This window comes from Brassica oleracea, chromosome C7 (assembly GCF_000695525.1).
Source record: "Brassica oleracea var. oleracea cultivar TO1000 chromosome C7, BOL, whole genome shotgun sequence".
Lineage (NCBI taxonomy): Eukaryota > Viridiplantae > Streptophyta > Magnoliopsida > Brassicales > Brassicaceae > Brassica > Brassica oleracea.
Genome location: NC_027754.1, coordinates 32,366,651 through 32,382,449, shown reverse-complemented (window position 1 = coordinate 32,382,449; position 15,799 = coordinate 32,366,651). Strand labels below are relative to the sequence as shown.

Genomic DNA, 15,799 nt, shown 5'->3' with positions numbered 1-15,799 from the left:
GGTGGATGATCTGGCTAGTCTAAACATCAACGTGTCAGATGAGGATCAAGCTATACAGATTCTCACAAGTCTTCCCCCGCAGTATGATTCATTGGTTCATACTCTAAAGTATGGAAATGGGAAAGAGACACTAACTGTCAAAGAAGTGACAACCTCAGCATATGCTAAAGAAGCATAACTTAAGGAGAAATGCTTGAATAAGCGTCCAATCAAGTGCTGAGGGTCTAGTTGTTTCAAGGGGGAGGTCAGACAAACGTTCTGAAAATCAGGGGAAGAATATATCAAAGAGCAAAGGTTTCAGATCGAAGTCAAGAGGGAAGTCTCAGCCTAAAGCTAGAGAGTGTTGGGTGTGTGGAAAAGGTCACTTTAAACGTGATTGTCCTGAGAGAAAAGATCAGAGAGCTACAAGTTCCGCAAATGTTGCTCAAGAGAAGGAATATCCTATGATTTTAACGGAAAGTGTGCAAGATACTAACCAAGAATGGGTTCTTGACTCAGGCTGCACATTCCACATCACTCCAAACAAAGAAGTTCTATTTGATCTAGAGGAGTTTGATGGAGGAAAAGTACTAATGGGAAACAACACTGTCAGTGAAGTAAAAGGAATTGGAAAGCTGAAGATTGTGAATCCTGATCAGTCTACGGTGGTTTTGACTGGTGTGAGGTATATGCCACCAATGGTGAGAAATTTGATATCTTATGGTCAAATGGAAAAGAACGGTTGTAAGTACACGGGAGAAGACTACAAGGTTACTTTATTTAAAGAAGGCAAGACAGTGTTCTCAGGAAACTATAAGGATGGGTTTTACTACTTGCAAGGAACCATGGTGAAAGCTGAAGCTAATGTTGCTAGAGCTGATGTGAATCTCACAAATCGATGGCATTCAAGACTTGGTCACATGAGTTTAAAGAACATGAATGTTCTGGTGAAGAATAGGTATCTTGAGAAGAAGGAGGTTCATACGTTGGATTTCTGTGAAGTATGTGTTCTTGGTAAAGCTCACAAGTTATCATTTCTGAGTGCTAAGCATGTGACTACTGAGATTCTTGGGTATGTTCATAGTGATCTATGCGGATCAGTGTCGAATGAAGAGAGCTTGTTAGGTTGTAAGTATTTTCTCACACTGATTGATGATTTCTCTAAGAAGGTTTGGATCAGGTTCTTACGATCTAAGGATGAGCTCTACGAGGAATATATCAGAGTGGAAAAGACTGGTTGAAACTCAAACCGGAAAGATGTGTAAGGAAGCTGGATTTAAACGACACAGAACCTGCATTTATACTCCACAACAAAATGGAGTGGCAGAAAGAATGAACAGAACCATTGCTGACAAGATACGGTGTATGTTTGCTGAATTTGGTTTAGAAAAGAAGTTTTGGGCTGAAGCTGCTGCTACAGCTGTCTATATGATTAACAGAACTCCAAATGCGTCAATTGAGTTCAAGATTCCAGAGGAAGTGTGGTCTGGTGTGAAGGTGGAGTTCAGTCATCTTAGGAGATTCGGATGTGTTGCATACGTGCACACAGTTCAAGATAAGATGAGTTCGAGAGCTTTGAAAGGTATCTTCATGGGTTATCCACAGGGAACAAAAGGATATCGAGTCTGGTTACCAGAAGAAGAGAAGTCTATGATAAGCAGAAATGTGGTGTTTGATAAAGAGAGTTTGTATATGAAATCAAAGGAAAAGGAAGCTGAAGCTTCTCCTAAGTCTAAGCAAGTAACTTTTAAAGCTGATCTGATTTAAGGTCCTACAAGAGGAGGCTCTACTGTTGAATTTGGCTCTACTTCAGGGTCAGGAAACACTAATGAAGGTGGAGCTATTCTGAATAAAGAAGGGAGCTCAGATACAGAAGAAGAGGAAGTGGAAACAATACAAGATGTAGGAGACACCGAGACTTCGTTGGATGACTATCTTCTGGCAAGAGATCGTGTAAGGAGACAGACAAAACCTTCGGCTATCTTTGAGAGTGGAGACTTTATTGCATACGCCTTAACAAGTGCAACAGATCTAGAGGTAAATGAACCTCAGAGCTATGCAGAAGCAAAAAGAAGCAAGGACTGGAAAAAGTGGAATGCTTCAATGGGTGAAGAGAAAGATTTGCTTGACAAGAATGGAACGTGGGATATTGTTGAGAGACCTCAGACACAAAGAATCATTGGTTGCAAATGGATTTATAAGTATAAAGAAGGTATACCAGGAGTTGAAGATCCTAGATACAAGTCGCGTCTAGTGGCTAAAGGTTATACTCAGGTTGAAGGAATTGATTTTAACGAGATATTTGCGCCAGTGGTTAAACATGTCTCAATTCGAATCATTATCTCCTATGTTGTAAATTTTGATGCTGAGGTGTAACAGATGGATGTGAAAACAACTTTTCTTCATGGGAATCTAGATGAAACAATTTACATGGAACATCCAGAGGGTTTTATCAAGAACGGTGGTGAAGGGAAAGTGTGTTTGTTGAAGAAATCTTTATACGGATTAAAACAATCTCCAAGACATTGGAACTTGAGGTTTGATTCGTTTATAAAGACAGCAGGCTTCGAAAGATGTATTAAGGATCTGTGTGTCTACTTGAAAGAAGACAAGGCTGGTGATAATATATATCTACTTCTGTATGTTGATGATATGTTGATCGCAGCTAAGAGCAAGAAGGAAATCTCAAGGCTAAAAGAGGTTTTGAAGTCTGAATTTGAAATGAAGGATCTTGGTCCTGCAGCCAGGATACTTAGAATGGACATTATACGTGATCGAAAGAAAGGAGTGCTGAAATTGTCTCAAGGAAAGTATGTGAAACAGATTTTGAGAACGTTTGGAATGGAGTTCTGAAGCCAGTGGTTACTCCATCTAACTCTCAGTTTAAACTGAGGAGTTTAACAGATAAAGAATGGGTTTTGAAAGCTAAAGAGAAGGATTCAGTTCCTTATGCAAGCGCAATTGGGAGTTTGATGTATGCAATGGTTGGTTCAAGACCAGATTTAGCTTTCGCAGTTGGTTTGGTTAGCAGGTTCATATCTAAGCCAAGTCAAGAACATTGGGGGGCAGTAAAGTGGATTTTACGTTATCTACAAGGAGCTTCAGAAGTGTGTCTAACGTTTACTAAGTCTAGACATTTTGAGATTGAAGGTTTTAGTGATTCAGATTACTCTACGGATCTTGATAAACGATCAGTAACTGGTTATGTGTTTCAAGTTGGTGGAAATACAGTGAGTTGTAGGTCAATATTGCAACATGTTGTAGCTCTATCTACAACAGAGGCTGAGTATATGGCATTATCTGAAGCTACAAAGGAAGGTTTATGGTTGAGAGAATTCTGCGGTGAATTGGGTTTTAATTCTAAGTGTTTTAAGCTCAACTATGATTCACAGAGCGCTATTTGTCTAGCAAAGAATTCAGTTCATCATGACAGGACCAAATATGTGGCAAATAAGATTCATTTTATTAGAGACATTGTGGATTTTGGTATGGTTAAGATTCTAAAAATTCATACTAGTTTAAATCCAGCTGATCTACTGACTAAGAGTTTACCTGGTGGTGCGTTCGAGAAGCATCTCGTAACACTGGGGGTCATTTCCTGATCGCATATTGAAGTACTCCGAGATGACTCTGTTGTTGGTTGTCTCGTCAGAAGGAGTACATAGAAAGACAGAGAGCAAACGGGTTAGTGATTTGTTCTTGGTCAAACAACATGTTTACTAACGAGGAAGGAAGCTGTAGAGCTTTGGAATCTTACGCTAGGGTTACTGGAATCTCTCTGAATATGTTCAGATGTTCGTTGACTGAAAAAGAAGAATGAAATGAGTTCATCGGTTCTATTTTGTCAAAGAGATTTGAGCAGATAAAGAGATGACTACTTACAGTACTCAAGATTGGTTTGTCTTCGAGGTGGAGTTTCAGTAGTTTCAGGCTGATTCAGAGTCATTTGTTCTTCGATTTCAACTCGTGGGAGAGGTGGAGGTGTTTCTAGTAGTTTGAAATTGTCTGGAAGAGTGAAAGTTGGAGATCTCACGAACTCAGGATTGAAGAACAAAGGGTCAGGACTTCTGATTGGTTCTTGAGGGATCTGGAAGGAAATGTCGTTTGATTCATAATGATCGTTTGAGCCGGTACGGCTGTTCTGAGTAGATTCCGACATGGTTTTGACTTCTCAGGGATGAACAGTGTTCGGCGCAAAGGGTTACGTTTGAATGACCTAATCGACAAGGTGGAGATTAGTGAAGCGGTGTCGTATTAGTCATTGGGCTTTACTCTTTTGTGGAAAAGTCTCGAGTTTGTGGGTTTTAACCCGTAGAGGAAGCAGAGTGAAACAGAGAGTTTTACTAATGGGATAAGGTTGTTATAAGTGGGTCCCGTGGAGTTTGTTACAAGTTATTGTCTTCGTTTCATAAACAGAGACGAGAAGAAGAGATACAGAGAGAAGAGGAGAAAGAGAGATTACGAGTAGGTGGAGGAGAAAGTCAGATCAGGATCAGAGAGATCATGCAGTGATCAAAGCTCTTGAGGTCGTGGTACTTTCTCCGGTTCATTCTGCGATCAGCCGTCGTCATCGGAGGAAATGGAGGTTGAAAGGCTGTCATTTCTGTCGTAGTCGCTAACGTAATCTTCTCCGGTCAATTCCTTGTGTATATGCTTGTAATAGCTGCAAGAAGAACAAACGATATCAAGGTTGTGATATCGAACACTTGTAATCATATCGATTATGGTGATTTGCTAGCTGAGCTAACTCCGGTGAGTATAGCGGCTTCTTCTCTCCGGGGAAGTGCGGTGAACACCGGGTGACCATTTCGCTTGTGTTGTTTTGCTTTTGATTGCGTTTTAGAAACCAAGATCGAAGTCGATTCGTAAACCGTTAATCAAGCCATATAACGAAGAAGCTGAATCTATAACTGAGAACTTGGATCGATACCTTAACATTTTTCAAGATTCCTTTCTCGTTAGCTTATAAATTTAAACAATTTTGTAGCTATGGTTTTAACAATCAGTGAAACGAAAAATTTGAAGAAAAAAAATATATGTAGTGCGAAGAGGAGGAGGAGGTGAGATTTAAATCTTAATATATAAAACACGATACAAATATAATAAGAGTATCAAATTAAATTAGTTTAAAATATTTTTACTAATCTATTTTTCCCTCTTAAAAATAATTGTTTTGAGCGATTAATTATTCACTATATTTTTACAAAAATAAAAATAATGGTAATTCAAAACCGTGCCCGTATCATATATTTTGCCGTGAACGTGCCGCAGACGGCACAATGTTTTGGTAGGTAAATGTATGCGACTTACGTTTGTGTTGAATACCTACCATTTAAGACTTTATAAAGAGCGACTCGAAGGAGTGAGATTTTTTCTAAAACAACTTGATAAATTAATGGTTTGGCCCAAAACATCTAGCAAATGTTGCAATATCTAACCGTGATGAATGCAGGCATGAAAATACACAATTATGTATTTAATATAAAACCATAAGTCCATCCATCAAACATGTACATGTGCCGAAAAGGTTGGTGTTAGTTGTTTTCGAAGCTATATACGAATATGTCATGTGAAACGTATATCTTAAAGTCATAGCCAAGCAAGTAAAGTTTATTCATATGTATAAGATAATGATATTAGTTTGGTTTTCAAATTTAGTAAACATTGATCAAAATATAGTTTCACCTTATAAAGGTTTGTGGCTTGTTTTACATTTCTATATACTACTTTTATTTGGGAAACTGGTTCTAAATGAATGTTTTGCAGTAAATTTATATTAATTTTTAATATATGTTGGACTTTGATCTGATCTTTGAATGTTGAAACTACAAGTCTCCGACGTGGTATTGTTTGGTGGGGTCAACGATGCACATTCTTGTATCTTGACTGTGAAGAAAGCATATGTGGAACGTGGCTAGAGATGTCAAATGGGCGGGCTATAAATGGGTGGCCCGTGTCCAAATCGATATGGTCCAAAATGGACAGACCCAGATTAAACCATAATTAAAATTTGTCCAGATGGGTGAACCCAATTATATTCATGGACAATATTGGGCTTAACCACTTGGACAATGGGCGGCCCAATAAACTTAAATGTCTAGGGTTTGAAAAATTGGGAGAAAACACAAATCACCTTTTTTTTTCTTCCCGTCTCACTCTTGTGTTTTTTCTTCGTGTTTGATTCTTCCTCTTCGAATCATCGTCTTCGATTTTTCCTCTTCGAGTCCTCGTCTTCGATTCTTCCTCTTCGTGTTCGATTCTTCTTCCTCGTCTTCGTTCTTCTTCAATTTTTTTTCGATTCTTCACCAACTTCTGATTTCATCATCTCTTAAGATTTGATTTTTCGTGATTTGTGTTATGGGTTTTCACTATTAGCTACTGATTCGTATCATCTACTAATATTGTGTTATGGTTTATGTGTTAAATAGATCGGTGATTTGTGTTCATAACGAAGTTGGTGGCGAGTCTGGCGACTGTTTCTGTTTCCGCAAGTCAGACGAAATTACGAATTTTTTAAACTTATCTTGAATTTTTTATAACTTTGAAACATGAAGTTTAAAACTTAAAGTTTAAGTATGTGACATCTTTAAAATTGAAAAACGTGGCATGGCTTCACCTCCATTGTAACATTCTAAAAGAACTTTTATATATTAACCATATTCTAAATTCATTTAATATCCTTTTCACAAATACTTATCAACGAGCGGGCCCTGACACATCTGTGTAATTTGCTGTAAAAGGTTGATACACTGAAGTCAATTAGCTTTTACGTTTGTTCAACCATTCTAAAACTTGCAGCATTTTTAAATGACCTTGGAGTGTATTATAAAATAACCTTACCGTTTGAAAAACGGCGAGAAAAGGCTTGGTTGTTCGTTGTGGTATAGTTGAGACTATAACAAATGCAATTAATTACGAAATGAATGAATCTACCGGTAAAACTAGTGATAGAAAAACTATAAAATTTATTGATAATTGCGACATTATGTGTTTTAGACCATTGTTGACACAGAAAAAAAGAGTGTTTTAGACCATATAAAAAGAAAACCACTTTGTAAAGCTCTAATTTCATATGGTTATAATATTATACTCCATACCAAAACTCATGTTTCTAGGCATTTTCAGTAACTGAATTGCGTGAAAATACATAATTTTCTTACAGTCTAGTCTTAGGTAGTACTAAAGTAAATATTCATATAAGTATATTGGCAACCGGACAGTATGTCCTTGTAAATATGTTATTTTCTTTTGTAGCTATAACAAATTGTTTACTTTTCAACATTAAGAACTACAAAATTTCGTTTCCACGAACTTTAACAACCGGCGGTCAGCCATATACTATGATAATATGTATGTTGTAAGTCCATACTATATTCGCGTAATTGTCTTTTGTTAGAGTTCGCCAATTTCATGACGAACTAGCCCAAGAAGAAGAATGATTTATAATTGGGCTTTCGGTATTATGCGTTGAGCTTTAGGTATCACATGAAACGCTTATGCCCGGCTTCCTATCGGGTATTGTTAACACTTCTAACATTATCATTTGATGTGGAATAAAGTATCAATTTTTTTCTTTTGTTACAGAGAGTGGTATAGTTAACATTATCATTTTTATGCGGAAAAAAGGTTTTTCAAAAAAGAATTTTGTTAAAAAAGTATGGTGAGGCCATTTTATCAGCTATATCTACACCAAACATGTGAGAGGATCCTACCAGTTCATTCTGGCATAGGTGAACGCACCGTCGATGTTCTTGGAGTTCCTATTGAATCAGGACTAAAGAACCCACAAACCACTTAACTGTAACCACCATAAATTTTTGACAGATATGTCATATAAGTAGAGATGGGCAAAACATTCAGATCCGAAAAACCACACCAATCCAATCCAAAACATTAATACGGAACCGAACCGAAACTGATAAAATATCCAAACGGATCCATGATTTTAATATCCAAAACGAATCCGAACCAAAATATTTTGAAAACCCGAAGATATCCAAATCATTATTATATACTTCAATATAATATTTAGTTTTCGATTTAATATTAACAGAATATCGGAAAATACTTGGAATTATCTAAAATAAATGAAAATATCCAGAACATTCAAAAATAAATATTCCAAAATAGTAAAATTACTTAAAACACCATATATATCTGAAATTTTTATCAGTTTTCATTCAAATATTCAAACCAACCCAATTTTCATGTTAATTTTAAATATTTAGTCATATTTTATTCAAATTTATATGTTATATATATGTTATTTATTTTTAATTTTGAGAACTTTAAAATATATTTGGATTTTTGAATTATTTTACATAATTAATACTCAAACTGAGAACTTTAAAATATAAATACTCAAGCGGGAATTATAAACATGTAATCCCAAAAATCTGAAATTTGAATAAATCCGAACTGAATCCGAACAAGTACATGAAAATCCACCCATACACATAACATAGGTACAGAAGAAAGCTATTCTACCATACCCTCTACTATAAGAGGAAAAAAAAGAGTAAAACTCACAGTTGCATAAGAAATAGCTCAAAGAGAGTTTCAACCCAATTTACTCGCTTTCTCTAGTTCTCTAAATACTCAAAACAAATACGAGTCTTGATTCACATACAAACCCCTCTGCAAAACTATACATTTTCCCAAATTATTGGTCTCACTCAGTAAACTAATAACTAACTTATGCATCGAAGAGTCTTGGGGAAAGAAAACCCTTTTTTTCCTTTTGAACAACTTGAAGCCAGTTTTTAAGCAAAAAAAAAAATTCGAAGCCATTTCTCTTGTGCAAAAACTACGGCATGCCCCAAAGAGCATATGAAGCCAGTTCAACGGCTCTAGCACTAAGTAATTCCTCGTCTCTCAGTAGATGAACATCTATCATATGTTCGTTATCTAGTTTCCTTGGAACAAAGATCCCCAGCTGATACACTAGTATTAAGAACAAGATATTCACACTATATAGTTTGAAATATAATTTAACGTACGTAACGTGTTGCAACATGCTAAAAAGTACCAAATGATCTTATCTAGAATTTAATTATATAGCGGATTAATTGAAGAAAGCAAATACTACTAAATTGTTATTTAGTTTCAAGTCACTAACTTCCACACTTTGCAAAAAGTTTCTTTCAAATGATAATGACAACTAAAAACAGCCACTTAAACGAAACCAAGTCTACGTTGAGCATGTCAAATCTCAAATCTCCGATGGACAAGTTGATGTCTTTTTTCTCTCGATCCAATTAATCTTAGAAGATTGTTTTTCTATCAGCATCTTAAGAATTCGCTTCAAATTTTCGAAAGCAAAATAATAATAATAATTCTGTCCAGTAAAACGAAACTAATAAGCTCATTCTGAAGTTATGAAATCTCTTGACACAGAATAACTGAAAACAGTTCTTGTTATAATCTTTATTTTTGATCTTTTTACTAAACTTGGAATTAATTAAAATATATAGTTTAAGGAAACCTTCTGAAGACTTGTAATGTAAGCAAAGGTTTTCTTCCACGAAACAAGATATAATTACTAAAACAAAAAACTTTTGAAAATGATTTAAGAACCAACGCAATTAGAGCGGTGAGTATTGGTGTGCTAGTGTGATAAATGATCATCAACCAACCACACTCATTAACTTTTCTTCATGTTTATATTGGACCACACTTGTTCTTGTGTGGACTTTCCAAAAAAACTCTACTCAAACCTAATTCAAAAGGCCTAAACCCTAACACAAGGTTTACACATTTTAAATCCCAAGAAGAGATACCTCACTGTTTCGAGTTGTATGTCAAAACTAACTCAGTGAACATACACTCTAAGCTGAGTTTTTGATAATAAATAATCTGTTCTTGAGCTAGGAACCACTCCCATAGAACTCTGGTGATGATGAATCAAAAGAGGAGAAGAAGATATACACAAAACAATAACTTTGGTTTTCACATACATTATCAACAACTCAATAGGCAAAACTTACAAAGATTGAGAGAGTTTACAAAACAGAACCCCTCTGAGATTACAATTTTGATCTCACCTCGCTCCATCTTTCTTCACAACATCAAAACTATTACACGTTAAACAAAACTTTGTAGTAACACCAACACACAAAACTTATGTCTCTTTTTAGGGGTTCTTGCTTTCCCCTGCGATTAACTGCCTCTGCTATACTGTAATAACTTAAACAAAAACAGAGCTTTTTTTTACCTTGCTCCTATGGCTAATAATAACACCACCTATCTGCAAAACTTATGGGCACGCGATATTAAGAGGAGTGGTTGTACTCGTTGCAAGATGATCGACGAAAGTAAACTTGTCAATGGTGGTTCCAATGAGACCAAGATCGATCTCCACGTCTGAGAAATCATAGTCTGGAAGTTCGCTTGGACCGTCGCATTCTAGACCAATGATGTTCATGTCATCTATACCGCAGTAATCATCCAAGAGCTGGTCGTCCTTCTCTTCAGTGAAGAGAAAATCAAGCTCACAAGCATTTGGGATCAATGACTCATCGATGAAGCAACCCATATCAGGAATCTGTAGATCTGCGAAGTTGAAACCAAAACTCGCCTTCTTCGAATCAGTTACCTTCATATCAAGACCAATGCTTGACACAGCTTCAACATTAGAGACCATCGAAACAGAGTCATTTGAAGCAGTTGAATCACAGGGAGCAGCAGCCAAAGCATCAAACTCGAGCTTCTTGGTAGCGTAAGCATCAGCTGCTTGTTCAAGTGTCTCGTAAGTACCCAACCAAGTTCTTGTCTTGGTGATTGGATGTCTGATCTCAGCAGCCCATTTGCCCCATTTCCTCTGCCTTACACCAACAGGCTTCGTGACACTAGAGCGCCCAACAACCTGAGAGGCTTTCCCACTTAAAGCCTTTTTGCTTCCACCATTGTTATTACTCTCCTGAACATAAGAGCTTTCAGACTCTGCTTGAGAAGTGGCTTGAGAGAAAGGGCGGTCGATCTCACAGACATAACGTTTCCTTCTCCGACTAGTTTCAACATCTTCCTCGCCGGATGAGTAGTCAGTAGCGTAAGGATCATTCACAAGGAAACGGATCTTTCTCATAGTCTTCAGATCTTCAGATAAACCAGGGAGGCGGTTTAGCTGGAAAGTTTTCTTCTTGGGCTTTCTGCTGGGCTTGGTGGCGTGAAGGGAAGAACGTTTCTTTGGTTCAGCCATTTTATCGAACACTTGGTGTGCAGAATCTAAAACCAAACCCCTCTAAAAACCCTCTCAAAATCAATAAGTCAAAGAAGAACAAAAAGAGTTGATTTATACGAAATCCTCCAAAAGATTCAACTTCCTGTTTCAAATTCAATACCCAGAAACCCACTTCAGATTCGAACAGAGAAGCTATGAAACTTAGAAGAATAAAGTTGAAGACTTTAAGAAAACCCAGTTACCTTTTAGGTCATAAACTAGGGGACTCAGCTTTGATGAAATCGAGAAACACACAAGAACAGAGCTTAAGAAGGAAGAAGAAGAGTGAAAGAGTGAAAGAGAGTAGCCGGAGCTCCGGCGAGTTCAGAGGAACCTAGTCTCTCTCTCTCGACTCTTTCGCTCTCTTTGCCTTGCGCAAAAGTGAAAAAGAGAAGGGAGATACTACTGTAGATATAACAAGGATTCAAAAGAAGAAAGAAGATAAAGTAAGAATCGTATCGAATCGTAGACAGATGATATTTCTATGGCCAAGATTTTTTCCTCGCTCTCTTTCTCTACCACTGTGACAAAAAAAAATTAAATATTTATGTCGGAAAATAAAAAGCTAAAAAGGAAATTGGTAAATGATAAATTTAAAAAATCGAGGAATTTAATAAAGAGCATTAATAAGATGTGAAATTAATAAGAACACAATTGAACATACACAAATCTCAAAAACTTTAAATAAAGAGCATTAAAGTAAAAAAAAAACAAAAAGTTAGATGAAATTTTAATTCTTTTTGTTTTCTCTTTTCTTCTGGAGAGATGCTATAATTTAACCACAGACAATGACCGTTTTAGTTGTATTCTTACGGATGCAAGTGTAACTTTTACAAGAATGGTAACAAAACTAGGGACCTAAATTCCATTTGTGGAATTATCTTCTGGACAAATGGTAAAATTATAGTTTGCGAAAATAGCAAAAGATCATTTTATAATTTTATTCATGACCCCTACTTGTCACTGCTACTGCACACTGTGCCAATGTGAAGTAGACAAATATTATAATATTCAGTAAAAATATACAATATGGTTGTAGTGACTAGTAACGAATACTCGATCGATTACATTAATAAACATGAAAACTTGCGGGGTTGAATAAGAGGGTTAGTTTACTTTTATATGTTTTGATGGAGGCAAAGAAGGCCAATATCGAACGTGGGATTGTCACATCCCCACAATTGCTAGTTGCTACCAACCCAAGGATTTTTCATCACAATTCAAAAGTCTTCTTTCCAATTTTAGTGGACATGAATACAATGAGAATATTTCACAACTCAAAAACGATTTGAATTCGTCCGAGTCTTCATAAAGTCGATGATCGACGGAACCTAACTGTGTTAGTGTTCACAAATGAACAAGTGTTAGTTAATACTTTTATACTGTTTGCATCAAACAGATCATAAAACAATTACTGATATAAATAGACTTACAGCTTGATAATATTTGTGCGGTATATAAATTCCATATATGAGCTGAGCAATTTGTACGTAAGACATTTTAGTCAAAAAATAATTGCACGAAGAATATACAAATTATCTATTGAGATACAAGTCCGTTAAGTCTTTTCGGGACGTTCGATAGTAAAAACTGAGATAGATTTTCTGTTGCGTAAGGACCGGTTTGGTCAAGATGGTCTCGAGTCTGGTCCATTTAAGCTTTCATTTTAAAGCTTGAGCATGTCATCTATTTTAGATTGCAGCCACACTCGGATTAACCTACACTTCAGATTTTCTGATTATTTAAATTAAATCAAAGAAAAATGAAAGAAATGTCGCATTCTTTCGTTTTCATCAAGAAAAGGCTAAGCACTCGTGATTCCAGATTTGTTTGTTTACGTGTTCACAGCTTTTTTATTATCGCTGGCAACTGCCACATTCGTCCAGACTTGCTTACACCCTTCTTTTTTTTTTGATCAACCAATGTCAGAGCGTTTGGAGAATAGGTTTAATATAAACCAAAGTTTTGGTCTGCAATAACTTTTTTTTTGTTTGCAGTATCACCAAAGTTTTTGCAATAACTAAAACCAAATTTAAGCAAAAAATGTGAAGTAAAACAGAAAAAGCAAACAGTGAACGCACGCCTGAATGCATGTGACTTGCCTACCCTACGTGACGAGTGAAGACAAGACAATATAAAAGAGAGAAAGAAAAAGCATTTTTCTCCGCCAAATCTAATATACAAATGGCCCATACTAATTACTCCTTATCATGACAAAAAAAAACAAAAATTACTCCTTATCGACCAAACGTATTTTTTTTTGTAAAAGCAGTAAATTAATTTGACCAAACTTTCCGACGATTGTTGGTTGATATAAAAACATATAGTATATACTCTATACACTTTAAAAAATTATAGGAACATAAGAAATCCAAAGATTTATAATTATTTACAATTTTGTTTTGTTAATTATTTACAATTTCAACTGTGTTTTGTTAAATGTTCATATATACAATTTAGTGACACTTCTTCATCAACGAAATGTTAAAGGTTTTAATTATCTCAGATAAATATTCCATAAGAAAACAACAGTATATCAATCTATATATACTATTATTTATGAAGTGATTTAATTTATTTGTCATAATTTTCATGATTTTAGGTAATTTTATTTATTTGTCATGTTTTAATTAGGTTTACGTTGAGTCATTAATTTATTAATAGTATAAATTTGACTAAAGTTTGACTAAAATTTAATATAACTGGTATAAATTTTGAAGAACAAAAAATTCACTATAATTTTTTTCTTTCAATAATGTTTACCAATTAGAGTTTTATAATGTCGATTTTTAAATTAATAAAACATAAAATAATAAGTATTCGTAATATGATTATGCACGTATGTGCGGACAAAACACCTAGTTCCATAGCTTACATCAATCGACTTAGATATGTGTGTCCTTCGAGATCCGAAGTTGGGAAATAACGTATGTATATACTTCTTAGAGCTTATGGATTTTATCGGATTCTTCCATGTATCCACTGGTTATGCCTTATTGGAAAGTAATAAAAAATTAAGTTAAAAAAAAACGAGATTGTCGATAATTAGTACCGGGGAAAATATGCATTTCGTTTAGTATACATTCCAAAGAACATTGGTACAAAAACTTTCTAGTAGAAAATAAGAAGATAAAACATTCACTCATACAGGTGTCGGATTATCATTGTCACGTGGTGTCTGAATGTAGTCATTCGAACACGTGGACTATTAGTAATAAATACGTAGCTATCGACGACCATAAATTGTTCCATGGACGACTCATAGCAATATAGCATAAAGCTATTAATATCACTAAAATGTGGAAAATACAGAACTAATTATGTAATAAGTGGATACGTCAGAGAAAGTGGAGAGTTGAAAAACAGAGAGTGTCGAGGGAGAGGAAGTCAAGTAGTGGACGGAAACTTGGAATATGAGAAACAGCTTAGCCGCCTACGTGGACCCCATATTTTTGTCTTTATTTTATTTTTGCTTTTCATTTCATTATCGAGTTCGCTACAATCGATTTTTATTTCCACACAATTCGTGTATATTCAGCCCACCAAAGACCCCGAAATTAGGCCCATTGTTACATATGTCCACAAAATTCGAATGATGCGAGGAATGTACTACTTAGGGGGTTACATTGGTTCAAACAGCCAGATTTGAAAGAACTAGACTAGAGATTAATAACAGTTTGAATCAAAGATATATAGCGTCATGGATACCCGGATGCATCGGAATAACATTCACGATAAAACTGTTAGACAATCTAGTTACCTTGCATTGTGACTTAAGAACATTCTATACCATCACGACTTCACTTAAACCAGGTCTCTTCTCTTGTTTAACTAATTTTCTCTGAAGTCTTCGTGTATTTTCCATCATGGACTGATAAGACCTGACAAAGTTTCCAACGTTCAGTTTTTTTTTTGCTAGAATCACGGGATAATAATTAAGGTTTCCGCAATTTTCTTTTCCTTTTTCTGACAAGTAAACCAGTAACCTGATTTCAAGAATGAGAACACACCAATATCGACTAGTGCTTATATTATTCGGAGAACCATGGCAATTAACGTGGTTGTTAATATAATACTCATTTCGTTTCAAAATACATGATGTTTTACGAAGTTTTTTATGTTTCAAAATAAATGATGTTTTCATATTTCAATGTATTTTTTAATTTTATCAAAAATTGTGTAACCAATCATATTTTATATTCTGTTTTCTGATTGGTTGAATAATTTTTAATTTATATTTTTAATGATACTTTTTAGATAAAAAATAAGTTTCTTAATAGTTGTGTCATATCCTAAAACTTCATGTATTTTGAAACGAGGGAGTAGTAGATAGATTTTAGAGTTAATTGGCTCTCACACACATAATTGGACTCTTAGTTAGTTTTCTATACACAATTTGATGTTACTATTTTCGTTCTGAATTTAACCCTGCTGCCAGCCCAACTTAAATAGAATTGTGTTAGTGTTGGCATCATAGGTTCTAGGTTCTAGATCTCTCTTCACATCATAGATTCTATCTCTCTCCCTTTTATCTTCTATTATTTTCTCTTATTCATTTTCTAGCTTTTTATTTTTTCCTCTTCTCTCTTTTCTCTTATCTTA

At 35.3% G+C, this 15,799-nt stretch overlaps 1 protein-coding gene across 1 annotated transcript; it reads right to left on the bottom strand.

The window, feature by feature from the left end:
* Positions 1–9,903: 9,903 nt before the first annotated feature.
* On the bottom strand, positions 9,904–11,619 carry LOC106307040 (ethylene-responsive transcription factor ERF119). The gene is made up of 2 exons (XM_013743875.1): positions 11,401–11,619; positions 9,904–11,300 (listed from the first exon to the last, which is right to left on the bottom strand). The coding sequence occupies exon 2, from the start codon at positions 11,174–11,176 to the stop codon at positions 10,235–10,237; it is 942 nt and encodes a 313-aa protein (XP_013599329.1). The 5' UTR covers positions 11,177–11,300; positions 11,401–11,619; the 3' UTR covers positions 9,904–10,234.
* Between the last annotated feature and the right edge of the window lie 4,180 nt (positions 11,620–15,799).